At 56.5% G+C, this 27,339-nt stretch overlaps 3 protein-coding genes across 5 annotated transcripts; 1 reads left to right on the plus strand and 2 right to left on the minus strand.

Moving 5' to 3' along the window:
• Nucleotides 1–348: 348 nt before the first annotated feature.
• Nucleotides 349–9,269, minus strand: SLC27A4 (solute carrier family 27 member 4). Its single transcript, XM_082775891.1, has 13 exons — nucleotides 9,165–9,269; nucleotides 6,476–6,642; nucleotides 5,443–5,837; nucleotides 4,631–4,789; nucleotides 4,163–4,232; nucleotides 3,958–4,049; nucleotides 3,331–3,440; nucleotides 2,738–2,947; nucleotides 2,379–2,505; nucleotides 2,062–2,199; nucleotides 1,572–1,736; nucleotides 983–1,129; nucleotides 349–617 (listed from the first exon to the last, which is right to left on the minus strand). Exons 2-13 carry the CDS (start codon nucleotides 6,634–6,636, stop codon nucleotides 460–462), a joined length of 1,932 nt encoding a protein of 643 aa, XP_082632017.1. The 5' UTR covers nucleotides 6,637–6,642; nucleotides 9,165–9,269; the 3' UTR covers nucleotides 349–459.
• Nucleotides 9,270–11,103: 1,834 nt separating this feature from the next.
• Nucleotides 11,104–17,273, minus strand: COQ4 (coenzyme Q4). Its single transcript, XM_082775933.1, has 7 exons — nucleotides 17,136–17,273; nucleotides 16,854–17,039; nucleotides 16,345–16,441; nucleotides 14,688–14,790; nucleotides 14,219–14,348; nucleotides 13,409–13,502; nucleotides 11,104–12,981 (listed from the first exon to the last, which is right to left on the minus strand). Exons 1-7 carry the CDS (start codon nucleotides 17,197–17,199, stop codon nucleotides 12,819–12,821), a joined length of 837 nt encoding a protein of 278 aa, XP_082632059.1. The 5' UTR covers nucleotides 17,200–17,273; the 3' UTR covers nucleotides 11,104–12,818.
• On the plus strand, nucleotides 17,266–22,442 carry TRUB2 (TruB pseudouridine synthase family member 2). 3 transcript variants are annotated; one of them, XR_014318843.1, is made up of 8 exons: nucleotides 17,266–17,668; nucleotides 17,745–17,819; nucleotides 18,174–18,235; nucleotides 18,543–18,624; nucleotides 19,210–19,282; nucleotides 19,742–19,878; nucleotides 20,496–20,843; nucleotides 21,469–22,442. XR_014318843.1 is itself a non-coding variant. In XM_082775931.1 (8 exons), the coding sequence occupies exons 1-8, from the start codon at nucleotides 17,332–17,334 to the stop codon at nucleotides 20,789–20,791; spliced, it is 948 nt and encodes a 315-aa protein (XP_082632057.1). In that variant the 5' UTR covers nucleotides 17,266–17,331; the 3' UTR covers nucleotides 20,792–21,460. The 3 variants fall into 3 exon arrangements, 2 of the variants coding, with proteins under 2 accessions (XP_082632057.1, XP_082632058.1); XM_082775931.1 differs by lacking the exon at nucleotides 21,469–22,442 and having other exon boundaries at nucleotides 17,266–17,428; nucleotides 17,543–17,668; nucleotides 20,496–21,460; XM_082775932.1 differs by lacking the exon at nucleotides 21,469–22,442 and having other exon boundaries at nucleotides 20,496–21,460.
• The last annotated feature ends 4,897 nt before the right edge of the window (nucleotides 22,443–27,339 follow it).

Below are 27,339 nucleotides of genomic sequence, written 5' to 3' on the forward strand. Positions count from 1 at the left end.
GCTTCCCTCTGGCAGTTGGGGCCCTGCGCCAAGGAGGAGCTGGCTGCGTGGTGGAGGAGTGGGGAAAGAGCCCAGCACTGGTCCCTTCACGGCCTTCACAAGGAAGGGTTGCTGCAGGCAGGGAAAGGGAGGGAAAGACAGGAAAAGCAAAATGGAATGGCAAGGACACCCCACTCCTCCTCGACTGGCCGGGGCCCTGCCCCTCCCATGGCACAGGACCGCCACCGCTGTACCAAGTAGAAAATAAAGCCATAATGAGTCTATGCTTTGGTATGTAACCATCCCCCTCCCCTCACTCCCCCCTGCATTCCCCCAACCCCTTATCTGTAAAACTCGTTAAATAAAATCTCTAGCGTGCCTTTATACCGCTCCTTGAACCTTTTTTCCCCCCCCCAGTGCCTGCCCTGCCCTCTCTCCCCCAGCAGGATTTGGGGAGGTGCCTTGCTGGAGCCCCACTGGTTACAGCTTCTGCTGTCCCGACTGGATCCTGCTGAACGCCTCCTGGTCCAGGGGCAGGTAGCGGCCTTGCCTGCAGTCCAGGAAGTACAACTTGTCCTTCACGAGCGAGGGGTCAAAGCCCTGCTTACGCAGCTCCATCTTCTGGAATTTGTAGGTGCCTGTCACGGGGAAAAGAAGAGGGAGCAAGGGGTTGTAGGGTCCTACACTCCTGCCAGGCTGCACCGTGCCTTGCTGCCAAGCCTCACAGCACACCGCAGGGTGGGCAGCTTTGTGCAGGGCAGTCTCAGCAGCTGCCACCCCCCCGAGGCACCCCAGTGCCAGCTGCCACCCCCAAACTCATCCTCACACTCCCCTAAGCACCCAAACCAGCAGAGGAGCTGGTGAGGCGAAGGACTCCCTGGAACCGGTGTGCTCCATCCCAGTGCTGACCCTGCTGCAGATCAGCACCCCGCAGACAACACCGTGCCCCCCCCGTGTGCTCCCCCAGCTGCGTGCCCTGTAGAGAGCACACGCTGCAGCTCACTTGTCTTGGAGACTTCGTGCAGGACCCGGAGGAAGACGGGCCTCGCATACAGCGGCAGGGCCTTCTTCAGCTCGCTGGCAAAGGTCTCCAAGTCACAGGAGTTGTCTGGGTCGGCGATGGCTGCCATTCCTGCCTTCCCTTCAATACCTGAGAGGCACAAAAGAAGGGTGAGTGCCTGAGCGCACCGTCCCTGCGGTGTCACTTCTGTCTGCCCCACATCAGCGAGGGCTCTGGCACAGGCCCTGCTCGGTACCGAGGCGCTGACATGTCCTGCTGTGTCACCACCCTGCAGCTAAGGCTGCCAGCGACACCCCGCGGCCATGGTCACCTCCTCCCAGAGGAGGCACGTGTAGCTGTCCAGGAAGGACACGGGGTCCCTTCCAAAGCAGCCAGAACCAGGCCAAACCTCAGCCTGAGGGAGGGAACCCTCTGGTTCCTGATAGTCACATCCCCAGTGGCTTCTTCCAAGGAGCCTCAGTCCAGCCTCGTGCAAAAGGAGGCATCAATCTGGACAAGCAGGACACCCTCACATATTTAATTACCACAGGCCTGCGTGCCTCCACTGATCGTCCTCTCCCCTGTAAGTTACCTGGGATCTCCACCCCATAAACAACAACGTCTGTCAGATTGAGGATGCGGCTCAGGGTCCCCTCCACCTCCGTAGTGGAGACGTTCTCCCCCTTCCAGCGGAATGTGTCTCCAGTGCGGTCCCGAAAGTACATGTAGCCATATTTATCCATCACCAGGACATCCCCTAAAATCGAGAGGAATTGGGGGGAAAAAAAGAGGTGTCGGGGGGGGCTAGGTGTTTCCCCAGAGCATCTCAGGGTAGTGCCACTATGCTGGGACAGTCCCCAGGCCCACCCAAATACTCACAGAACCATAAAACAGTTTGGGTTGGAAAGGATCTTAAAGATCATCCCGTTCCAACCCCCCTGCCATGGGCAGGGACACCTCCCACTAGGCCAGGTTGCTCGAAGCCCCCTCCAACATGGCCTTAAACACCTCCAGGAATGGGGCCTCCACAGCTTCTTTGAGCAAACTGTTCTTGGCAGACACAAGGGCCCCGCTCGCCTCACCTGTGAGATAGGCAGCGTCCCCTTTTGTAAACACGTCCCTGGCGATTTTCTTGTTGGTGGCTGACTGGTTCAGGTAGCCATCAAAGTGCTGCAAGGGGTTGCTCTTGACAATGCGGCCCACCAGCTGCCCCGGCTCCCCTGCAGAGAGAAGGGGTGAATCAGGGAAGCGACCACCCACGGCCAAGAAAAAACAGGAGGTTTAACAGGATCGGTGCGGTTTAACCATTGAGGGACTCGATCCTAGCTAAATTATCAAGAATTACACCACGAAAGATTCACACGGGGCTGAGGAGACACATCCCTGTGGTTGCCCTTACCTGGCTGGCAGCGGATGCAGACACCATCAGGCCCCCGGATCAGCTCCATGGTGTCCTCGTCCACTTTCACCAGGCCGATGGGGTACACCCCCGGCAGGATCCTGCTGTTGAAGCCGCAGGACCCAACCTAGGACAGAAGGCACTCAGAGCTACGGGTAGCAGGGACGTCTCTCCTGCCCCAAGCCCGCAGAACACCTACATCCAGCATACCAGGGAGCTGGCACCACACAAACACAGCCAAAACCCTGCAGGCAGATGTTGACGCGTCCCAAACCAGAACCAAACAGCCCTGCTGGGTTTCAAACCCTGCCAGGTTTGCACGCTCTGGGGCAGGGGGAAGGTGGCAGGGCCTTACTTACGTTGTTGTCGAAGTTTCCCAGGCTGCAGTTGCACTCGGTGGCCCCGTAGAACTCGGCCACCTGGGCGATGCCGAAGCGGGCCATGAACTCCTGCCAGATGGAAGCCCGCAGCCCGTTGCCCAGCGCCATGCGCACCCGGTGCTGCCGCTCCACCTCCTGGTAGGGCTGGTTCAGCAGGTAGCGGCAGATCTCCCCGATGTACTGCACGATCTAGGGGGGCAGACAGAGGGGAAGGACACATCAGGACCCTGCACCAGGCCCTGGGGTACACAGGGGCTCGTCAGGGTAGGTAGGAACGGAACGACATGCGTGGAGTCCCCTAAAAAGGTTGTGCTAAATCCAGGAGTCTTGCTGGCTTGTCCCCTGCCCGCCCACCCCTATAAAACCTATCCAAAACCTTCTGGCTAACGCTGGAGTACCTGAAGGACTTGGAAACGTGGAGTGGTAACTAGAGGAGGGAAGGATGCAGCTCAGGACAGACAGGCAGGACTAGTCCAGGGCTCCCCTCGCAGCAGCCGGGCTCGCCCCGGCTCGACACAGATCCCCAGGCTCCTGTCCCCAGTCCCACCCAGCCCCCTGCCTCGTGGCCTCACCGTGCAGTTGTACTTGACGCAGTCCTCCCAGAAGTGCGAGGCCGAGAACTTCTTGCGGATGACGATGGTCATGCCCTGCAGCAAGCACTGCCCGATCCCCACGATGTTCCCTGCGGAGAGGCAGCCAGGGAAGCCCTCAGTCCCCACACAGCTCCCACCCAGGCAGGGCAAGGCGCACGCCACGTGCTGGCCCACAGCAGGCGGGCGTTCATCTGGCCAAAAAGTGACCCTGGGTGCTGGGGAGGAGGCAGGGGGCAGCACGACAGCGACACCAGGGGCAGCGCTTTGTGCCCAGCTATCCTACATCTCAGTGAGTGAGGTGGGCACTGCTTCTGCTTCCTCGTGACTTCTCACGTGGGGCAGCGACACAATGCAGCTATTCCAAAGCCAGGCTAAGAGCTGGGAGAGCTGCCCACCCACACACACACACTCGCCCACTCCAAAGGTCAGCGGGATCGATTCCTTGCTCTCAGATAAAGAGAAAAGCCTCGCGTCAGACGCCGCCAGCAGCAGCCAGCTCCTCTTTGAGGCAGAGATCGGGGCTGCCCCAGCCCCCAGCCTGAGCCCTGGGCTTGGCGGAGGGGAAGGGGAGTCCAGACAAGCAGGGCTGCAGGGGGCACGCGTTACCTGCAGCGTGGTACAGCGGGAGGCAGTCGTACATCACGTCATCGGGCCTCATCCGAAAACCGTAGAAAACCAGGCTGGACATGCGGAAATACCTGGGGTGGGAGAACCGAGGGGCACCTCAGCAGCAGGGCCAGGGGCTTGGTGCCAGCGGGGCAGAGCTTGGCTCCCACCCTTCCCTCCCCACAGCCCCTGCCCGCTGCCTCACCTGCAGTTCACCACGATGGCAGCCTTGGGCATCCCCGTGGTGCCGGAGGTGTAGATGTAGAAGAGTTTATCTGGGGAGCAATGAGGACACAGGGTCAGGTACCCGGTACCACTGCAACCAGTCTAACAGCTGGCTGAAGCAGGAGGAGGGGACGAGTCAAATTGTGCACTCTGCTCATGCCAGCTGAGCCAAAATTTGGTTATGTGACAGCACCAAGAGCGTGCTGGGTTCATCCCTGGCAGGATCAGGCCTGCTGGACACACTGAGGGCACAACGTGACACTGCTCCACACACAGCTGGGCTTCAGGCACTGCAGTAAGACCCTGCTCAAGTACCCCGGGCCCTGCTGCAGCTGCCTGCCCTCAGCATCCTGAGCAGACATTCTTTCTGGTGTTGTAACCAGCTGAAAACACCAGAAACTCGTAAAAACACCACCCTGAACCTGGCTCCCCAGAGCTGACCACGTACCGAGGAAGCCCTTGTCGGGGGGGGTTGGCTGGTGCCGCTGGGCCATCTGCAAGAGGGGGTCCAGGTGCTTTGCACCAGAAAGTGCAGCCTCGGGGCTTCCTTCCCCTGACCAGTAGAGATGGATGGACTTCTCCAGGGAGGCCTGGACTTCCTGCATAGCTGAGAGAGTCAGGGAGAGAGGTGGAGAAAGAGAATCGAGGTGGTGAGTACAGCACCGAGACACCCAGCCCCCGCAGACGGTCTCGGGAAGGCAGTGCCCCAGGTTGCTGAGCACAACGAGGGAGCTGCTAAGTCCCAAAAGGCCCGAGAGCCCTCCCAGGCAGATGTTGTTCTCATGTTTAACAGATGCCGGGGCCGCAGCCCAGGCTCCTTCAGAGACTTGAAGATCCTGTTCTCCGCCTCTCCCTAGCCAAAACCTCCTGGGTGCCAAGAGGTCTGTTGACACCGCAGCCTCGGGGGTGTGGGCTGAAACACGAGGAGCTGGAGCCGAGGCGCTGCGGGGATGTGGCTACCAGCCACGGAGAGCAAGGGGAGGCTCGTCCCTCGCAGCACGGCAGGCCTGGCCCAGCCCAACCCAGGGCTCCACGCAGGGAAAGGACCCGAGGGGCACCCGGAGCACGAGGCAGGATCCTCACACCCACACGGGCCTGACTGGGAGCCGGGTGGTGCACGGGACCTGCCCATGGCCAAAGGGACCGAGGTGGGAGGGGAGGGACGGACACCAATTCCTTGATAACTCAGCTGCTGGAATTTGGAAGAGACCGTGCTGTATTTCCCGCAGGAAATGAACACTAAACCCACAGACCCCTCACCTTCCGTCATCTCCACCCCAAAAATCACCGCCTTGGAGCTGGAGATGGTGATGCAGTGCAGCAAGGCCTCCATGCGCAGGTTGGAATTCACCAGGGCCGTCTCCACCCCGATCTTGGCCAAGCCGAGCCACAGCCCCACGTACTGATTGCGGGACTCCATGAACAGAGCCACCACGTCACCCGAGCGGAAGCCTTGGCCGTAGAAGAAATTGGCCACTTGGTTGGAGTACTCATCCAGCTGCCGGAAAGTCCAGCTCTCGCCGGTGCCTTGGAAGATCAGCGCCGTCTTCTCCGGGTACTTGCTGGCGGTTTGCTGGAAGATCTTGGCGATCGTGTTCTTCTCCTTCACGTGCCTCCACACCTGCCACTTCACCCGCAGCAGGACCAGCCCCGTGCTGCCAAAAAGAAGGGGAGCAGGAGGGAAGCTGCTCAGTGAGCCCTGCAGAAAGACTTCCTACAAAGCTGGCAGAGCACAGAGGCCTTGCATGGAGCTGCAGGAGCCCAGCGCTGCTCAAGGCCTTACTCTAGGCCAGCAGCAGCTCTGGATGCTTCCCCAAAACAGCGTGGCCATAGGCAGAAGCCCTCTGCAAAAGCCAGGAGGCCAAAGACAGAGGTGCTGTGGAAGGCTGCAGGCAGGGATGTCCCCCTTAAAGGGGCACCCTGGAGCCTCGCGGGCTCTCCAAGAGGTGCCACCACTCCCCACCAGCCACATTTTTGCCAGGACCTGGCACTGCCTGGTACCAGCCGACCCTGCCCAGGCTCCTAGTGCCGTGCCAGCAGTTTTAGGGACAGAATGAAGTACAAGGACAAGGTCAGCCACTAGATTTCAGAGCTCAGCTGAAATCTATCTTTCCCGGGAAAACTTTGACCGAGAGTTTGGAGCCATCCGGGCGCGGCAGAGGGAATCTAAGGAAGTGCCAGGGAGATCTGCGGGCTGGGTGCCAGCAGAAAGCCAGAGCTGTGCAGGGAGCCGGGGGCTGCGCTCACACAGCCCGGTACAAAACAGCTGGGCCGCCCCAGCCAGGACACCTACGTGACATCCCTTCGTACTGTCTTGATGAATATGAGGAAGAAGTCCCATCCCCCGGATCCCAGGTAGAAGACGAAGAGCGCGGGGATGGCCTGGGCCCAGGACAGCTCCAGGCTGACCCTGAAGAACAGCAGCAGTGCTGCGAAGGCCGCCAGACGCAGCATCGTGGCCTGCAGGGAGAGAGAAACCACAGAGATCGACCCACGCACCCCGGAGACGGCAAACCCACGGGCAGGGGCTGCATTAGCAGCCCCCAAAGCCCCCCCAGCATCACTGCTGCTCCTCGCAGCGAGGATGTAACGCAGCAGGCCAGATCTCCTGCAGGTGTAACGTTACCAGAGCCTGGCCACGGGCGCCAGGTAAGCCCCTGGCACAGCACAGCTCTGCTTAGTGCTCGCCAAAAGCCTGGCTGTTCCTAGTGGGGAGCCCCAGCCAGGGACACAGACCCATCCCAGCAGCATTAGATGCAGGATAACGTCACTGCATGGATTTGGAAGTGTTGTTGTGCAGCAGACTCCGTATAGATTTTAGAAGGCACCAAGGCAAGGCCAGGCAGGGTGAGCTCAGCTCTCACCCCAGCCCAGCTCCAAATCCCTCCCCGCGACCCCGCTGTCCCCGCAGCATCAATTCCCCGATACGCCTGGCTCCAGGACAGCCGCCGTGAGTGCCGGAGAGCTCAGCTTCACCAGCTCCCCAGCACAGCTCGGGCAGGAACAGGAAACTCCGTCCTTTAAGCTCTGCTCGTGTTTGTAAACTCTGCTGTCAGCGGGCAGCTTCCTGGCCTGGCGCTGCTGGAGACGCAGCCGAGTGGCCGGGGGGCCACGAGGCCGGGCTCGGGGCAGAAGCAGAAGGGCTGCCCCTGCCTCCAGACACACAGGGACCCCGTCCCCATGCCCCGTGGGCTGTCACTGCTGTTCCTGCCCCCCCCAGCAAGCAGCTCCTCCGTCCCCATCCCAAACACCCCCCCCACGCAGCTCCAGGACCCGGCAGCGATCGCAGTTTAGCAAAGGCTCTTTTCAGGTAGCGGCATCGGGCAGAGGAAAGAGACAGTGGCACGACCCCAAGGGCCACGAGATAAAACGGGTCCTTCCTGGCACAGAGCATGGGCCACAGAGGAAGGAAACCTTCGTGTAATTTCCCTTTCCCTCTTGAAAATGAATGCGCTGCTCCAAAGCTGGCAGCCGCGGGTGGCTCTGCCACAGCGCGCGGAGCTGGGAGCCACGCTACAACCCCAGGGCTGCCCCATGCGGGACAGACAACACGAGATGGAGGAGCCGAGGCCGTGCCACACGGTCACCGTGCCCTGGCACGTCACACTGCCTGCCTGCAGCCCAGCAGCAGCGGGTCGGGATGTAGCGGAGCCCAGGGTGCTGCTCCCAGCCATGGGGATGGCCCCCAGCACGCAGAAACCCAGCCCAAACCTCCCCGCTCACATCCAAGCTCTCCCAACAAACATCCCCCATGCTCGAGGCCCCACACCGCAGTCCCTCAGCCCTTTAGCAGGGCAGCACCCGCCGTATTTCCCCCCCCAGGAACCTCTTTGCTCAGTTTAACGGGGACATTCCCGGATCACCACCAACCCCCTGCGCCTCGGCCAAAGACCTGAGCCCTGAGCTCCAGGGGACAGGGAAATCCAGGCGGGGGGCACACTGCGTGGGCTGCACGGCATTGCAGCGCCCACGTGAAGGCGAGGCAGGCCCAGGCAGGCGCCTCTTATCCACCGCTCTCATCTCTCCTGCACGCCGAGCACACGGTGCCCCCGTGCCTGCAGCCGGGAGGGGGACACGGCAGGGCTGGGGGGTCCTTATGGGTTCAGCTCCTGTCCAGCCGAGCCAGCACACGGAAATTCGGAGCTGTCTGTAGCTCTGCAGGAGGGTGGCGTGATGGAAAACGCCGGGATTTGTCACCCGGGCATGGAAAGCCGAGGAGAGCTGGGGAAAGGGCTCTGCTGCCGTGGGGTGGGGGCAGGCAGCGGGACCCCAGGTGCCGCAGCTTCCCCCAGCCCTGCCAAAACCCCACACGGGGCTGGAGCTCCCCGTGGGCAATGCCCCGGGTGGGTGGCATCTCCGGGGGGGCCACAGCTCCGTGAGGGACCCCGCTGACCACCACCCCCCTCCTCCACGAGGAGCCGGCCTTCACCAACAATTTTGGGTTGAAAAAGGGCCGGTTCAGCCCAGCGGAGGGGCACGGAGGCCGTGACCGTGGGCAGCAGCAGCTCCTCCCCGGTGCCCCGGCTGGGGGGAGCCGGGCTGAGGACCGACCCCCCCGGGGCCCAGCCCCAACCCCAAACAACCGCAGAGGCCCGGAGGCTCCCCGGGACCCCCCCCCGGTCCCCCCTGATCCCCCCCGATCCCCCCCCGGTCCCCCCCGGTGCTCTGGGATGGGGTCACCGGGACCCCCCCCCTCCCTCCCCAGCCCCTCGCTGCCGCAGTCCCCGCCCGGCCCCTCACCTCCTCCCCGCCCTCCCCGCTCCCCGTTCTCCCCATTTCCCCCCCCCTCGCTACCGGCAGCGCCCTCCCGGCTGCCCAAAACGACCGATTTCTCCCCAAAACGACCCCAAGCCCCCTCCAGCCCCCCGGGGGGGGGGACACCGGCGGGGCGGGGCGAGCCTCCCGTTCCCATACCCGTACCCGGAGCTGCACCGGGGACACCGTAAGGGGAGGAAGAGGGGAAGGGGGGGCCCGGCTCTTACCGGGCTGCGGCGCTCTCCGGTGCGGCCCGGCCACCTGCACCGCCACCGGGAGCCGGAGCGGGGCCGGGAGCGGGGCCCGCCCGCCGCTGCGGCACGGCCCGTGGGGCCCGCCGGGAGTTGTAGTCCCGCCCGGCACCGCCCTCCCCGCGGCCCCCGCCGCGGTTACGGGGCTGGCGCTGCCCCCGGGGGCTGCTCCGGGAAAATGGGATCGGGATCGGGACCGGGAACGGGACCGGGGGCTGCGGGGGGAGGTGGGGGGGGAAGGGGAGGAGGTAGGGAGGGAAGGGAAAAGGCGGCGAGGGCGGCGGGGCAGTCCGACGGCTCTGTGGCGCAATGGATAGCGCATTGGACTTCTAGCGCGGCGTGACGGGAGTCATTCAAAGGTTGTGGGTTCGAGTCCCACCAGAGTCGTATTTTGCCCCCACCCGGGAAAAGGAGGCTCCGGGCTCACGGTGACACCGCGGGGAGCCCCCCCCTCAGCCCCGGGTGCAGCGGGGAGGGGAACGCGGCTGTGGTTGGGAAAATGAGGGGGGGCTCTGATTTTTAATGTCTCGGTTGCAGCGGGGGGAGGAAGCAGGCAGAAAGCGTGGGGAAGCCCTCACAGCCTCCTCCCAGCACCACACCTCAGGGCTCTGGCCCTGCTGAAGCCCCTTTGGGTTTGGGGGACACAGCGGGGGGCGCACGGTGGGGCTCAGCGCCCTTTTTGCCCCCCAACCTCCTCCTCTCTCCCCGAGGAGCTGCCTGCGCCAGCGGTGCTGCTGTCAGCGCCAGCAGCCGGACAGATGTGGGCCGGATGCCGGAGGACGAGGCTATTGCAGGCCCGGAGGTGGATCCCCGTGTTTGTGCCGTGGCTTTATCTCCCATCCGGGATGAAAATCTTCCTCTCCGTGTCCGGACGTAACAACAAACCACCCTGACGCTTCAGAGCAAGCAGCAAACCGGCAGCAGGCACTACTGCGGGGTTCCTGGTGTGTTTCTGATTCCGTCATCACCCCTTATAAAAAAAATAAATAACCAAGAACCCACACAACAAAACCCTCCAGCACGGTGATGTGGCAAAACCAGGAGGCTGCCAGGCGAAGCCGCCTGACTGCCTCGAAACCGGGCAGGCTGCTGCCCCACAGGCCGGCCTACAGGGCCAGGCTGAGTTTGGGGCTGTGGGGTGTCAAGCTGAGGGCACCGCACGTCCCTCGGCACCAGCTGTGCCACTGCTATTGGGAACTGTGTGGGAATGAGCCAGGGAAGGAGATTTTGGGGGCACGGCCCTTCCCTTGGCTTAATAAACATGCACCAGTTGGGGGGGCAGCATGCGGTTCAGCAGCAGTGTCACCTCAGTGCCAGGTGTTGGTATTTGGGGTACAGTGTCCCCAAACAGCCAGGCAGCCCCCCGCTGGTGGTGATAGCAGAGCTGCCACTTGTCTGCAGCAAACACAACCTGAAAACCACACGTTTTTGTATGGTTTGTGCCTGGCCTGCCAAAACCCTCCCCACTTACCCCCTGCCTCTATTTGTACAGATAGGAAAAGCAATGGTAAAGGCCAGCAGGAGCCACAGTGGCACTTAAGTGATGCAGCTGAACAGATGCAGTTTAAAATTATATTACGTGCTATTTGTGCAGCCCTGGCACCGGCCCAGCAGGCGACCCGCAGCCCGGCGCTGTGTGAGCATGGCGGGCAGGCCTCTGGCGTCCGACCTGCAGCCAAATGTTCCTCGGGAGCATCAGCTCCTGCATTTCTTGGTCACTGCTCTCGGCTTTCTGGATGAGGTGAATCTCCCCTGCCCTTCAGTTTAACTGCCTTGAAGCCCCAACATGTTTCTGATACGGAAAAGCATGTTTCTGGGTACGGTTTTAGGGCTAATTGCTCCTATCACCTTGACCAGTACGATACGACAGCTCCCACACACTCTGTATGTTTATAAAATATCTTTTATTATCTGCTTAAAATAGGACTACAAAATCTGGGAGAGTATTTTGTAAATTACAAGAAACCATCTCAGAATTGGGACTTAGCCTTTTTGTTAGGGACAGGAACTCCCTGCCCCGCAGGACGGCAGCATGGGTACACCCGGGGGCAGCGGCACCCACATGTCCCCTTTGCCCAGTGCTGGGGCCGACTCAGGGCCATGTCCTGCAGGTGATGCTGTGGGATCCCAGCCCTCTGCCCTGCTGCTCCCAGCGGCTGCAGCCCATGTGCTGGTGTTAGCATGGACTTCAGAGGGGCCTTGTCAGAGCCAGGGTTGAAAATGGGGAGTTGCAATGGAAATCAAACCTATTCCACATGTGCAAATCCCAGCTGCAATGAGGCTGCTCCAGGAATGGGATGGGGGATTCGCAGAGCTGTGTGGCAGCCCCAGCCCACAGCCCACTTTGTGCTCCTGTCCCCCTGGGGATGCATGCCCGGCCTCTTGCCTTTGCCACCATCACAGACAAAGAATGAGAGACCCACGTCAGATCTCCCCATCGGACGGGGAGGGTGAGTGGAAGGACAGGGATAATGAACCACGGGCTGCACCACAGACTTTATTAAGCGAGAAGGAATTTCAACAGCAAGCCTCCACGTACAAAGACCCACCTGCCTTGTGGCTCTCTGCCGTAGCATTTCACAGCTCTGCAATCCAGCCACTGGCAGTCTGGGTGGCTGTTTAATTAAGCCACACAGCAATCAGCTCCCAGACAGCCCAGCACAAACCACCCCAGCAGCCTCTGTTCCTGCTCTCCCAGGATTCAGCCCCTTATTCCCAATCACGCCATTTCCTTGTCTAAGAGGGGGACAACTCCTACTGAAAGCCCAGTACAGTCGTGCAGATTGCACATTTTTGATGGGGAGGGACTACAGGGATACCAGTGGCCGCCTGGGATCTCTCCAGCAGCAGATCCAGCAGGGGTTACATCCAGAGCTATTTCCCTGCCTGCTTCTAGAGAGGAAAGAGGAGCCGGGCTGAGCCACCCTGCCCCGGGCCACAGCACACTGCACCAGGACACCGATGTTCTCCCTGCGTGCCAGGGCGTGAGTCGTGTCTGAAAGAGCTTGAGCACTGCTGAGCTGCTCCCAGGGGCACAAAGCACTCACGGTGTGGTAACACAGCCCGTATCGATCCATCGGGGGAGCAGAGCTGGGCACCAGCATGGCTCTGGCTGCTGTACACCCCAAACCTGCCCCTGGGCTGCTCTGCAAATCACAGGTTTAGCTCCAACCCAGCACTAACATATGGCTTTAAACCTCTGGGAGGGAGGATTTACCTGATTTACCTGTGCAGCATTAGAGCTGCAGAGCACCAAAGTGGTGGTTTGCTGTGCTGGCTCTGTTCCCTTCCCATCCCAGCATTTCAGAGCATCAGTTCCAGAGTGCTGCTGCCAGCGGGACCTGAGCAGCCAAACTCAGCTGGCAAAAGCACAGCAGGACTTGCCAACTCCCCACCAAATTACAAACGGCACAAAGGGTCAAGTTTTGTCATGGCAGGGGCAGATGCAGCGTGGCCTCTACCAACAGGAGAGTGCCAGCTCTTGTCAGGAGAAAACTCAGGCCCGGGACAGGGCCGGCTGGTGACAGAGCCACACGGGGCTCACATGGCAGGAGGAGATGGAGTGCTGCAGGGGAGCGGCTGCTGTCTGCCAACGGGGGATCCCCCGTCCCCTCCCTGTAGCTTGAACTCTCACACTTTCACAGCTGGGGGTGGGAGGATGCCAATTTCCTCCCGCAGGGACTCCACGCTCTGCTCCCAGCGCTGCTCGTAGTAGATGTTCAGGATACAGCTGGCATTGCGCCCGCTCCGAATTGCCCAGGGAACCAGCTCCGTAGCCAGGACCTGCAGTTTTCTGGAACAAAGCACGCAGAAGATGTTGGTTTTGATTTTCTCCTCTAAGTTCCCGTTGCAGGCAGATGCAAACCCTGTGCCCCTCCACCCTTCTAGCATTCCTCTTGCTTATCTCACAGGGGAAACTCAGGCACCGAAGAGGACAGTGAGCTGGGAGGGTTACAGTCAGCAGCAAACCTGAGACCAGAACTCAGGTTAACATGCAACCCCGTACTGTGCTGGGCCACCAAAACAGCAGTGTTGGGGCAGGGAGCAGCACTGTAAGGGTCCTGCTGGCTCCAAACATCAGCAGCCAGGCTGGGCCCCGCTCCTCCTGCCTGGTGTGCTGGGGAAAGAAGATGCTGGCAGCACACGGGAGAGTCTGGGCTGGAAAACATCACCAAGGCTGGCACGTCCCCAAGGGCAGAGCCTCCCTCATCGGTGCCTACCGTGCGTTGAGACGGATGGGGCCAAAGGCTGCTCCCAGGATGCACATTGGCAGCCCGGTCTGGACGGCTTCGAACCATTTCACCACAACCTCGCCTGCGAGGAAGGAAGGTGGCAGTGAGCAGGCAGGGAGCAGGCGGGGAGCACGATCCCATGCCAGGACAAGGCCCCTCCTGCGTTACCCACCAGGGACAGCCCAGCAGCCGCCCCCGGGAGAGCAGCACGGGGCTATCAGAGTCCCAGCAGCTTGGGAAAAGCCCCCCAGCAGGCTGGGTTCCTGCAGATCCTTAGCAAGGAGATGCTAAACCAGGATTCCCCGCACGGCTCTCCCTGTCTCTCAGCATGGGAAAGCCCGTTCCCAACCCCGGTCCCGTCTCAGCCAAAGCCTAAGAGACCTGAAATGCCGGTTCCCACGGGCTCATCAGCCAGGCTCAGCTTGTGACATGCCACTGAGTCAGACACAAAATGAGGGCAAAGGACACGGGGATACACGGCTGGGGAACAACCAGGAACCCCCGGCTCTTCTGCCTGCGTGCAGAGCTTGTGACACCGCGCTCCCTCGGGGCTGCACAAACACCCACCCACCAGCAGTGCATCGCCCTGCAGGGTGACACAGGGTGCACGTCCCGTGCTTTCTTGGCTTCCTGTTGCAGGACAGCGATGCTGCAAACCTCCCCGCATGCCCCTCTGGGCTGAAGGATCGGGGAATCTGACCAGTCTGGCCCCGTTTGGTTCCTGGGAGCGGCCGGTGGCCGCACACCATCCCCGGGGTTTGCTGGGCAGCTCAGACCGCCGAGCCCAGGGCTGCTCACCCAGCATGTTGGTGGGCATGCCCAGGAGGGTGTGCATCAGGTCGTGAACCTCCCGGTACCGCTGGATCACATACGCCAGCTCTTCGTCATCCACAAACTTGGCTGGCATGCGGGTGTCCGGAGAAACCTTCTGTCAAGGCAAAGGGAAATGTTCAGCCCCTCCAGAGCTCAAGCTTCAGGTCTCAGTCATTAATCAGCGACATGAGTTCCCCGTCAGCACGTCTCCCCCCTCCTAATGATGTGGATGTCATTGACACAGACAAAAACCACACAGCACCCGTGACGTACCCAGCATCACGCAACACCCTGCGCCACATCCCAGCCTCGCAGATCCCACTAATCCCCTTCATTTCCTGAGGGTGCCCTACAGGTTTTTTCCACGGCTCTAATCTCCCTCTAAAGCTCATCTGTGGCTCTCGGCACAGGCTGCCAAGAGACCTATTAGCACCCTCTTAACCCCCACACTCACATTATCCTCCAAAAACCGGACGTATTCGCGGCCCAGCGTGCCGTCGGGCAGCCCCCGCAGCCGCTCCATGTCCAGGGTGGAGAGGCGGATGCGAGGCCGCTCCCTGAAAGGGAAACACAAGTCAGCGAGCCTCGCCGTGAAACCCCCACAGCTGGGGGGCCGGAGAAATGGGGACCTGGAGCCCCCCACCCCAGCTGCTGCCCTCCAGGAGCATCTTCCTTGCATGGACCCTGACTGCTGGCCCCATCCCTCGTCGTGCTGGGTCACATCATTGCTGAAGGGCTTGACCCAAAGCCTTGGCACTAGGAGCTCCCGTCTCGCTCCCCTCCAGCAATTTTAGTCAGAAGAACCACAGTCTGCTCCTCACCGAGCTGCCACCGTGCTGGCTGGCAGCCAGGCCCAGGAGCAGATCTCCTCAGTGCCCCTGCAAAGCAGCCAGGACTTCAAAGCAACAGCCCCAGATCGGGGAGGGAATTTGTCCTAAATGCAAGTTTAGTTTCTTTCCTGCTCGGGCTTTCATCGCCAGCCACGTGGCAGCCATGCACGGAAAGGTCTCCTTGTCCAGGTTGCTGGCAAACAGGCCCTGGGACTAAACAAAAACCTTTTATTTTCGTGCAAAGGACGATTTCTTCTCATGACAAAAGCCTCGCAGTGGATCCAGAAACTGCTTAGCTCCTGGAGTGGAGGCGCCAGGGAGATAAGCAGGACCTGCAGCAGCTTTACCCTGGCTGCAGACGCTTCCTTGTAAATCTGGTGTCAAAGGGACCTCATCAGCTTGAAAAAAAAATACTCGCATGCACAAATCTGGCTGCTACAAATCCCTGCTGCAGCAGCAGGGCAAGGAATGGGTGGGATCGTCTCTCCTCAGCCCTCGGTGTCTGTGCTGTGCCCTCACTCTGGGCAGTTTCCCCGGGGCTCAGCCCCTGCTCCCGGGGCTCTGTGTGCTTTGCTGAGTGGATGTGCAGAGCCCCAGGCAGGATCAGGCTCTGCACAAACACACAACACGAGGCAGCCTTCCCCAGCCCCTTCATGGAACAACACCCAACCGGCAGGCGTGATGAATAACGAGAAGTGGAGAGAAGGAAAGCAAACGAGCAGTAAGATCGTGGTTAATAAGAGACTTATTAAGTCCCTCCTGCTCCTGAGCCTTGTCCTCGATGAGTCCCTGTAGACACGGAAGCAAAAGCGATCAAGTCTTGTCTAGGAAGACAAGAGGCCTCGTTTCACAGCTTAGGGAGATGCCGTGGGCGCCTGGAAAGGAGTACGGAGGTGCCCAAGGAGAAGGCAAGCCAGGGGAGATGAAGCCTCCAATGCAAGGAGACGCAGCAGCAGGCACAAGGGAGAAAACCCACTGCATCCGTGGATCTCATCACAGCTGGGACAGACAGCAGCTGCCAGTGACAGCAGCGAAGCAGAACAGACAGCAGAGCTGAAACAGGGCCCAGGGGCTTCTGCGCTGCTGCCCCCGGCCCTGCCACAGGCTGCTGCCTCAAAATCATTCAAAATAAAGCGAAATCAGCAACCCGGGGGCTGGGAGCTGAGGAACGGGGTCGGCGGTGAGCTCCCTCCTCACCCCAACCTGCTGCGGGGAGAGGTGGAAGGACAGACGGACAGACAGATGAGGGACAGGGATGGATGCGGATGCGGAGGGACGCACTGGAGGATGCGGTAACCTTCGGGGTGGTGTCTCATCTTGTCCCGTAGGCTCGGCAGGGCCAGGCAGCCCGTGGTCTCCCCGAGGACTGCCACCATGTCTGCAAGAGAGAGCGGGTGCTGAGGCATGGGTGGTGGGCGCATGTGCACTCGGTTTGGTGCCCCCCGGCCCCCCTCGGGGGGCAGGCGAGGAAATGGGGCGACGATCCCCGCGGCCAGGATCAGGCGGGGAGCTTGTGGCAAAGAAAATCCCTGCTCGGCGAGGGTCTTTGGCCTCGGGGCTGCTCCTCCTCGCTGCTGGCTGGGAGCAGGATGGGGCTGGGGGCACCGCAGGAGACTGCTGGGGGTGGTGGGGACCCCTCGCCCCCTCCCACAACCCTGCGCTTGTGCCTTTCTGGGCCAGGAGAAGGAGCAAAACCCCACTGCATCACCCAGGGGATGGGGGGCTCGGGGTGGGCTTTGCAGGGTTACCGGGGGTCGCGGGCAGGGGGGACCCCCCCGGGGCCACCTTACCGTGCCTGTAGGGATCCCGCAGTGCCGCCAGCGCCGAGCCGGCAGCCAGCAGCGCCTTCTGCAGCGGGCTGGTGGGGATGTGGCCGGGGTACAGCGGGAAGCCCCCCTCCTCCTCCATCATCACCTCCTCCTCCTCCTCCTCATCTTCCTCCTCCCGGGGCCTGCCGCGGCTCAGCCCGGCTCTGCCTGCGGACAGCGGCGGGGCTCAGAGCCCGGCGGGGCCTCCCCGGGCTCTCGGTGGGTAACGGGGCAGGAGGGAGGGGAGGGCGAGGGGGCTCTTACCTGGACCCCCGGGGGTCGCCCGCAGCAGCGGGACCCCCAGGACCGCAGCCGCCCGGCGCAGCATGCCGAGTCCCCCGCCCCGGAAGCAAGCGGCGGGGCGGAGCGGGTGGCACGGCCCGGAACGGCTCGGTACAGCTGGGTACAGCTCGGTACAGCTCGGTGCAGCTCGGTGCAGCTCGGTACAGCTCGGCACGGCATGGCGAGCATCCCCGCCGGGCTTTTCGCCGTCTACAAGCCCCCGGGGGTGTCGTGGTGCCGCGTCCGGGACGCGGTGCGGGCGCGGCTGCTGCGCGGTGAGCTTGGAGAGGGGGGGGGGGGGTTGCGCGGGGCACCGGGATCCTCTCTGGGGGTCCCCGGTTTTTATCCTCCTTCCTCACTCCCCCCGGGACCTTTCGGTGTTTTGGCAGAGCTGAACGAGGCCCCGGAGCCCCCCCCGAGGCAGCGCATCCGTTTCCTACCCACAGCCCCCGGTGCCGGTGGGGAGCCGGGCTTGGTGCCCGCATGGGTGCCGGTGCTGGCCGAGCACCCCCTGGGTAAGGGTCTGGGGTCGGGGTTGGGGGTGTTGGGAGGGTGGCGGGGCCGTCCTGATGCTGCTTCTTCCCTTGGCAGTCCGAGGCCCCCGGTTCAGGCAGCTGAAGGTCGGCGCTGGTCACCGGCTGGACGTGAAGGCCTCCGGAGTCTTCGGTGGGTCCCTGCCCGCTGTGAGGGCACGGGGAGGGCAGGCGGTGAGGGATGGGGTGCTGCGGGGCCGAACGGCCGTGCCTGGCTGCCCAGGGGGAAATAAAAGTGCTTAAACATGAGAAAAATGGGTTGTGGGGTGCTGGGAGCGCTGGGATGTTCTGAGACACCGAGCTCTGCTGTGTGACACCGGTAGTTATGCCCCGTAGTCCTGCCGTGTTCCTCGGGCACAGCTTTTGAGGAGACGTGGCCCTGTCTGGAGGGGAAGGAAAGCATCACTGATCGTGCAGTGCTGCCTAAATGCAGGTGTGGGTGACTAAATGCAGGTAATAACGGGTGCCCCTCTCTCCCGTGTTTCAGTGCTTGGCGTGGGCCACGGGAACAAGCTGCTCACGGATCGCTACCACTGCCACCTGACCAAGGTAGGTGTGGGCCCTGACTGGGCTCACAACACCCCAGTGCAATGCCACAGCTGACCCCTGCCCAGTGCCCCCCGCTGGCCTCGTGGCAGAGTATGTCTCAAACCCAGTGACACATCTCAGAGCTTTTCTGGGTCCAGAATTTCATCTTTCACATGCGTATCCATGTGTGGCCTATGTGTAGAGGACGCAGGAATCTTTTTGTCCAACATCGTAGCAGCTCGCACTTTCTGCCGGCTGCACAGTGCAGTATTGCTACTCCATTGCTCACTCTTTCCTTGATAAATCACGCTCTTTGCTCTCCTTGAAGGTTTACACCGTCGGTGGGCTGTTTGGGAAAGCTACTGAGGACTTCTCGGACACCGGGAAGCTAGTAGAGAAGGCGACATTTGGTAAGGAACTGAGCTAACACGTGGAAAAAAACAACAAAACAAATAGCATTCCCACTGAATCCAAGCAGGTAACTTACACAGTGATAAAAGGTATGCCCTAAATGCTTTCTAGTCTGTGTTTATGCATGCAGCCCACGTGTTGCAGGTGTCTTAGTCCCCTAGTGCTGAATCCAACTGCAATAAATACAAGGCCAGGCTGAGTCCTGAGCACAGTGGTTGCTGTGGGTGGGGTGAGACCCAGACCTCTCCATAAATCATGCCTAGAGATAGCGGTTGGAAGCTTCTGCTGAATGAGGCTCCTCAAACACTTGATAGGAGGAACTGGAGCCAACATCTTGAAATCAATTAAGAGAAATGATTCTTCCTTTGCAGAGCAGTGCTGTGCTGCCTGGCGCATTAGCATGGTACAGCGAGTAGAGTTGGCTCTGCCCTGCTAAAGCCACCTCTCAGCGGCTCTCATCAGCCCATTTAGATGCAACTGCTTGCCAAAGGGATGGTAATACCCTGATGGCACATTTCAGACTGCTGTCTTTCCAGTTTCTGGATGGATAATTGAGACTTTTGTTTCTACCTTAATATTTGCAGATCATATCACAAGGGAGAAGCTGGAACGGATTCTTGCTGTCATTCAAGGAACGAATCACAAGGCCCTGCTGCTGTACGTATCCAGTGGGGAAATGCAGCTGCCCTGGTATGACTGCCATTTGCTGATCTTTAAAAGAAATGAGGTGACTTTGTTTACCACAATCAAAACCTTTAAAGGTTGGAGTGCTAAACAAGAACAGACAGAAGTTACTTGGAGTGCTCTGCACTCTGGTTGGAGGCAGCAGCTAAGTGTGCCTTTTGTGTTCTGAAATCTCCAGCTATTTTAGGACCTATTAGCTACAGCTGGACCTACAAAAATATCTTCTAGACGTGACCAAGCACCTCCCTCCTAAACTGTGCAACACTACTGACAGTACACATAGCATAGCATTAAAATTATGCAAAAACTTAATGCATAGGCAGGTTTAATAATAACAAGTGCAGCTCTGCTTTAATTGGGAGCGGGTATATTTTGAATCCCACTGAAGAAAAGTACTCAGTGTCTGCTCTGCTCCTTTTTTTCCTTTTCCAGGCATTCTAACATTGATATGAAAACACAGGAGGCCTATGAGCTGGCTGTCAATGGTTTGATTCGCCCCATGGGAAAGAGCCCACCGATAATCACAGCAATCCGGTGCCTCCAGTTTGCGCTTCCAGAATTCCAGCTAGGTAGGACTGGTACAAACTGCACTGGGGAAGTCTGAGCATATATCACGGCAAACACATTGGTAAAATTCAGTTTCTCATTAGTAACAATGAAGAATGAATTGGTGGGAACTCTTACATCAACTAGCAATCACTGTAGAGATTTGTGATTTGTAGCTTCCAAGATCAAAAGGATCTTAGACTGAGGCAAGACATCTTGTAAAGCAAATACCTGTGGGACAAAGTTCTTCCTTTAACCAGTATTTTAGTGTAATGCAGCTCAGGGGACGTGGGAGGGTGTTTAAGCATGGTTTGCTTTTCTGCAGTTTGTCTCCTATTCCTCACACATCATTTGTCTCTTATTACAAAGGTCCCTCTTCTTATCCACTTTAAAATAGCTAAACCTCTGTACGATTCTTCTGAATCCGTGGGTTTGTTTTCTAAAATACTCATTTCTGGAGGACCCAGGACATCCTGCAGTATTCCAGGAAATCATAATCTACCTGTACTGTATGTTAAATAGTCTATTCTACTGAATTATTTCTTTCAGCATAAGTGTGAGGGTCATCTGTGTTTACAGACAAGGTCTGAGCTTGTGCCATCTCTTGGCCTGTTCTTAAAGAATCTCTCTGACCTTCCAGAAATCCACTGCGTGCACGAGACTCAGCAGTACCTCCGAAAAATTGTTCACGAGATCGGTCTGGAGCTGAAATCATGTGCTGTGTGCACCCAAGTGCGAAGAATACGCGATGGTGTTTTCACACTGGACGACGCTCTCCTGAGAACGCAGTGGAACCTGCAGAGCATACGGAACGCAATTTCGGACTGTCAGCTTAAAGTGAGAGAGGAGTTGGAGAAAACGCTGGGCCATCAGGATAAAAGCGTTCCTAAGATGGCTGCTGAGGTGGCCCACGAACACCACAAGCAATCTCTGTAGCACAATAACGTCGCTGCACGCTGACAGAATGATGGACAGCAGAAAGAAGGAGGTTAATTGCAGTTCACTTCCACCCTTTCCTTGAGATGACTTTAATCAGAGAGGCATTTTTTCATTGACAGGCTGTATCTTTTTTTTTATTAAGCATTGCAAACAGTTCATTAACAGGAGTTAGCTGTGCCAAAATTCCTGTTGACTTCAGGATTATTAGGTTGCCAGGGGATAGAGAAACCCATTCCCAAATTGTTGAGCAGCAGGAAATACAGACAGCATCTTACAGAGCCGTATTCCCTTGATTGCACAGATCTGTTTGTTCCTTGCAACCAGCAGCATAACTTATCTACTGCACAAATTTTTATTTTCCCCCATGTTCTCATAGCAGGAGTGTTTTCCTTACATCAGCCCCACTTTCAGACACACAAGAGCCCAAAATCAGATTAGGAGGCAGTGAAGGAGAAAACACAGCTTACTTGAAGCAACACAGGGAAATGGCTAGAACACGGAGTAGGCGTGTGTGGTGGGGAAAGGGGCTTGTAGAGAACTGATACAAAGATGATTTAAAGATAAGAATAAAACTGAGAGCGACCCCAGGGGAAAGAGACTGTTACAGGGTGCAATACTTACAAAGAACACTGATTCATTAAAAAAAGTGTTGTTTTTTTTTTTTTTTTTTTTAGTACCGAGGGTATTCAGGGGTCTGTGGTATCCTGCCCTTTAGCAGCTGCCTGCAGACAGCGTGTACTGCTCTTCCATGAAACGAAGTTCTGTAATACCAGTTGTTTTCTATTAGCTCATTAGACATGGACTGGACTTAGCAGAAATAAACTTTGTAAGTTTAAATGGAAATTCTGAAGACATACTTGCCGTTACAACCTGCAGTGTTTTCCCAGCTCCATATCTGAACTACAGACTTGTGTATTTCCAGATTTATAAACCTTATAAAGCAATAGAAGGTATTTGTTCCTCTGCTGGATTTGGGTAAAGGTGAGCATGTTTTACCCTCGAGGTAGCCCTGAAAGTACAAGGAGCAACTCTGGGAGGAGCGCTAAGAGGGACTGTGGGGAAGCACCCAAGTAGAGTCCAGGCCTGAAGCATCCCTGAAGTCATGAACTCAAACCCTAGACTCTTCCCATTGTTCTGGCTCTCCGTGCACTGCAACTAGCAGCCAAGGCAGCCGTGGAGCACAGCTGCCACCCGGTGGCACGTTCCTGTGCCTGCTGCAGACTCACCAAGGGCAGTTTGCTCTTAGCTGGCTGGGTTTGTGTGCGTTCATCCATCGTGGACAATGGACGGAGATCAGGACACCTTCCACTGACGGCTGTCTTGTGCTGACTGAAGCGTAAACCATCCCTGCAGAAGAGTGAGTCTTGGAGCTGGCAGAACGCCGGCACAGCTACAGCTGCACCAGCGCTCCTAGAACTGCACGAAGTAGCCAAATTTAGGCCGTACAGTCACCCTCAGTCCCAGCACCTGACATTGAAACATTCACGCTTTCAACACAATTTTGCATTTTAGGACACCGCTCGCTTTCAGTGACTGCATTTAGAAGTGAGCTCAGGGAATTCTGCCCCCAGCCGTTACTGTCACGCTGCCTCCACTGAGTCCCCAAACAAGATCTGAATAATAGATCTCAAACTTGTCTTAGAACGCATTTTCAGGATTTGTTCCCCAGTTCATTTCATGCTTCCCAGGCTCTTAAAGTGAATTGCTGAGAGATGTGAGAGCTGCTTTATCAGGTAGTTCAATTCCTGTCTGAATTTAAGAAGAGATTGGACTGTGAACTTAGGCACATGGTCTGAACTTTTGGGTAGACCTGTGCGGTGTCGAGAGTTGGACTTGATGATCCTTAAGGGTCCCTTCCAACTCAGGATATTCTATGATTCTATGATTCTATGATAATACAACTTCACATTTTACTGTAGGAACGATACAAAAATCTCTAGGTACCTGAGTGGTTAAGTACAAAAATACAAACCACTCAAACTTCTCCAGATCCAATCCTCAAAAGCAAAACAAAACCAAACATCTTCAACCCTCTGCCCTCCCTGTTTCTGAGGGTTTCTCTTTTCCTTCAAAGCAGCCATTCCATTGCACATTCGTATGCCCTCACTTCCTCCATCCATTCAGCAGTAGCTCTTCCACCTGCAGATCAGTATATCCAAACTGACCCTGGATGCTGAAGAGAGGCAAAGGCTTGATGGGAATAGCCTGCATCAACCTTGCATTACATTTCCAATAAAAAAATAAAAACAGTGGTGATTGGGTAGCATACAAAAACAAATTTATCCAAAAGTCCGCATCTCCAATGCCCCTTTCCACAAGCAGGAACCAGCTGAGAGATTAATAATTTGACATTCCAAAGCCTCTTAGAACAAGGCTGTTAACAGCACTCCTAAAAGTTTGCAAACACACATCTGAGACAGCCTCCTGCTGGATCTAAACAGGAATGACAGCACAAAACGGGCCGGTAACAGTCATTGCAGGATATGGCAGTCCTCAGGTTCAGTGCTAGTCATTGAGCTCCAGATCATATTCCGGGTACAGCTGCTTTGCAGTAACCCCTAGGATAACAGTTCAGGTGTACCCAAAGGCTTCCGCTGGGGGCACTTTTTGATGGGAGAAAGGGGCTCCGTACGCGTTTTCTGGGGTCCTATTTTAAATTTGTCTCAGTGTTCCGGTTAGGGTTACATTTAGGGTTGTTCAGAAGGAGCGAAGACACAGAGTCTGGTTGCATGTGGGGCTGCGTAAAGGCTCCCCTGGGGAGTTCAGGTGTACGCAAAGGCTTCTGTTGGGGCACTTTATGGGGTTAGGGTTACGGTTAAGGTTAGGGTTAGGGTTAGTGTTAGGGTTTAGGGTTAAGGTTAGGGTTAAGGTTAGGGGTTAGGGTTAGGGATAGGGTTAGGGTTACGGTTAGGGTTCAAGGTTAGGATTAGGGTTAGGGTTTAGGGTTAGGGGGTTAGTGTTAGGGGTTACTGTTAGGGTTAGGATTAAGGTTAGAGTTAGGGTTAGAGGGTTAGGTTTAGGATTAGAGGGTTAGGTTTAGGTTTAGGGTTAGGGGTTAGGGTTAGAGGTTAGGGTTAGGGGTTTAGGGTTAGTGTTAGGTTTAGGGTAAGGGTAGCATTAGGTTTAGGGGTTAGGGTTAGGGTTAGAGTTAAGGTTAGGGGTAAGGGTTAGGGTTATGATTAGGGGATAGGCTTAGGGGAAACTTTAGAGTTACGTATAGGGTTGTTTGGAAAGAGCAAATGCACAGAATCCATGTGCATGTGCAATTACGTAAAGGCTGCCCAAGGGAGTCCAGGTCTACCCAAAGGCTTCTGTTGGGAGCATGTTTTGATGGGAGAAAGGGGCTCCGTACGTGTTTTCTACAGTCCCACCTTGTTGAGGGATTGTTGAAAAGCAAAGATCCCATGACTTGCTGCAGCTGAGCAAGCCACGCTACCAGGACGACTGTGAGAAGTTCCCATGACAGTGTTCCCACATCGCCCGACTGAGGAATTGAGAAAAATATCGTTGCCAGCAGCTGGCTTCAAGGACGGGATCTACACGACTGCTGACCAGGGGGCTGTGTTCTTGCAGGTGGGGTTATTTTCATGCAGTGGTTTGTCTGAGTGCTTTTGACCAATAATCTCGTGTGAGTCTCTTCTGAGAGACCCCGAGCACAGACCCGAACAGAGAGATCGCGGGGAGACGCGGGAAAGTGACGTCTGGTGGCGAAACGCGGGAAAGTGACGTATTCCGGATTTACGCGGGAAAGTGACGTCGTGCGGCGAGACGCGGGAAATCCGGGGCCGAGTCGCTGCGGGAGAGCGGCGGCGTCCGTGGAAACGGCAAACGGGCGCCACCGTGTGGCGAGTTGGCGCATAGCACAGCGGTGGAGATCGTCCCTCTCGTCTGACATAACCACAGGGCAGGAGGCGGCCCTCCAGCTTCTCTCTGGTGTTTTCTCCAATCCAGGTGTATCTTGCAGTGTAAAAAAGACCAAATCCTTGGTGCACCGGGCTCAGAAGGAGGGTTTGCTGAAGGGAATCCCTCTAAAGTTTCGCCCAGCTGAGTGGCGGCACGTAGGGGATCGCTTATGGGATAACGCCATCTCCAGTGGGAAGCTGGATAAAGATGCACGTGGCACACAGTGATTAATGTATGGAAACCAAACAGCAGCTCGCTGTGGCAGTGGTGCAAGCCTTGTCAGTACCATCTGGGACTGACAGACCGCTGAGTACAAAACCTGAGACCTCAGGAACGTGGCTGGCACGATCTTTATCGTCAGTTCCTGCACCCACTCTGGTTTGGGGTATGACCTCTCCAATAAAGCAATAAGCGGCAGAAATAACTGAGGGACTATCGGAGCAGAGTGCTGATGGGGAGTGGGGGCTGCCCTCCTCACCCCCTACGCCGGAAAATCTTGATAAAGCTGTGCTGCCAGCATCAGTGCCGCTGCCAGGCAGCAAGAAATCCCCTCGGGATGCTTCGCCAACGAGAGGTGCGGCAGCAGCTTGCGAAAATCGACCTTCACTGCAGGAGTTGTTCTAAGAACTGCTAGTGAAATTCAAGAACTTAAAAATTACAGATTCAGAGGAGCTTCCTCTCGTCTGCCCCACCGGAGCCGACTCCCTCATTATCCGTCGCTTCGGCACCAAGGAGGGACAGGTGCTCCAATGACAGACGTGACACCATCATAGAGGGGCATTGGCATGCTACATCCTTGGCCTGCCCTATTATTATCGACCCTGTGCAATGCACCGGGTTGTGGCAGCCTCATGATTGCAAGCTTTTACAACAAGCTCAAAAAACGGTTATGGACTATGGTTTACAATCCCAGGCGGCTCAACAGATAATTCAATGGATTTTCCAGGCAAAACCAATGTGTCCACTTGACTGTCAAAACTTGGCACGCTTATTGTTAACTCCTTCCCCATTGTTATTGTTTGAAAGGGAATGGTTGAGGTTAGCACAGGGGGAAGTGGGTCAACTGCGTCAACCGGGGAACCCTCTGTATGGGATCACTGCAGAGATGTTAAAGGGAACGGGTCCTTATCTCAATACCCAGATTTGGTTGCAGTTCCCTGCACAACTCACACTGAGGGCTCTTCTTAATCTCCCAGGGGAAAAGAAAGCACCTCCATTCGCATCTGTAGAACAAGCCCCTGGGGAACCATATGCTAAATTTATCGATCGGTTGTGGGCAGCAACTCCTGATCATCCTGATCTAACAGCGGGGTCTAAAAGCAGTGTGTTTAAAATGCTTGCATTTGATAATGCAAACCCAAAAACTCAAAACATCTTAGTTACACTGCCGAGAACCACACCAGTGGAGGACATGTTGGTACAGAGAGCTGATCAGTCCAGGCAACCAGATGTGGTGGCACAGGACTGTCACAGGTTTGGTTTTACGGTACCCCCCATTAACAAACAGGCCCTGGCAAAGCGCTATGAATGGCTAGTGCTCCTACAGGGGATGAGGAATTCCCCTACATCGTGTCAATTTTATGTGGCCTGGGCATTACAACCAATTTGGACAGCGTGGTGTGACGTAATTATTTTCCATTATATGGATAACATTCGGTTTGGTAGGCCAGAATGCTTCCACGATTCAGATTTAAAGTTTACACTTTGGAAGCAAAAGGGTTGAAGGTAGCCCCACAGAAGGAGGAGCTGCTCCAAGAACTGCTAGAGAAATTGGAGAACTTAAAAATTATGGATTTGGAGGAGCTTCCTCTCTTGTTTGCCCCACCGGAGCTGACTCCCTCATTACCTATCTATATTTAACTATTTTAAATTCGTCTCAGTGTTGCGGTTAGGGTTGTTTGGAAAGTGCAAACACAGAGAGTCCAGGTGCATGTGGAATTGTGTAAAGGCCCCCTAGGGGAGTTCAGGCGTACCCAAAGGCTTCCGTTGGGAGCATGTTTTGATGGGAGAAATTGTTGCCTTAAACACATAGATCAGAATTTAATGGGATTTTTTTTTTTCTCTTGAATATAGGAATAAAAGAATGTTTCAGCTTGGTAACGTAAGGCTTGCTATTACAACGTGACAAAAGAGCTACAAAATTAACAGGTTAAAGGTAGCAGTACATTTCTAGAAATGATCCCCAAAACTCCAAACTCTTGTATGTATTTTATTAAATAGGACTCCTAACTAGTTGAAGCTACAGATTTAGCTGTGAGGGAGAAGAAAGTTAAATCCATGTTATCGAAACTGAATTCAGCGGTTTGGTAGGAAAAACACACTCAGCAACTTTGGTGTGAGATGAAAATCGCTAATTTATGGAATTAATTTGACTAGAAAGAATATCTTAGTTTATAAATACTGAATGTGACTGAACGACATTTAAATAGTTCCTGAAACATTCTATTTAATTTATAGGCAGAATATACTTATAAATAGTAGAATGACATACATTACAAAAATATACATTCCCTCAACCTTTTCTAACTCTTTAAATTATTTAATAAACTCTTTAATCCTTTAAACTCTTGGCTCATATATCATTAATAAATAATATTTTTTTAAAACCATTTCTGTACTATTTAATGAATAACCAAAATGCA

The sequence above is a fragment of the Aythya marila genome (assembly GCF_965140915.1).
Source record: "Aythya marila genome assembly, chromosome: 19".
In the NCBI taxonomy this organism is placed as follows: domain Eukaryota; kingdom Metazoa; phylum Chordata; class Aves; order Anseriformes; family Anatidae; genus Aythya; species Aythya marila.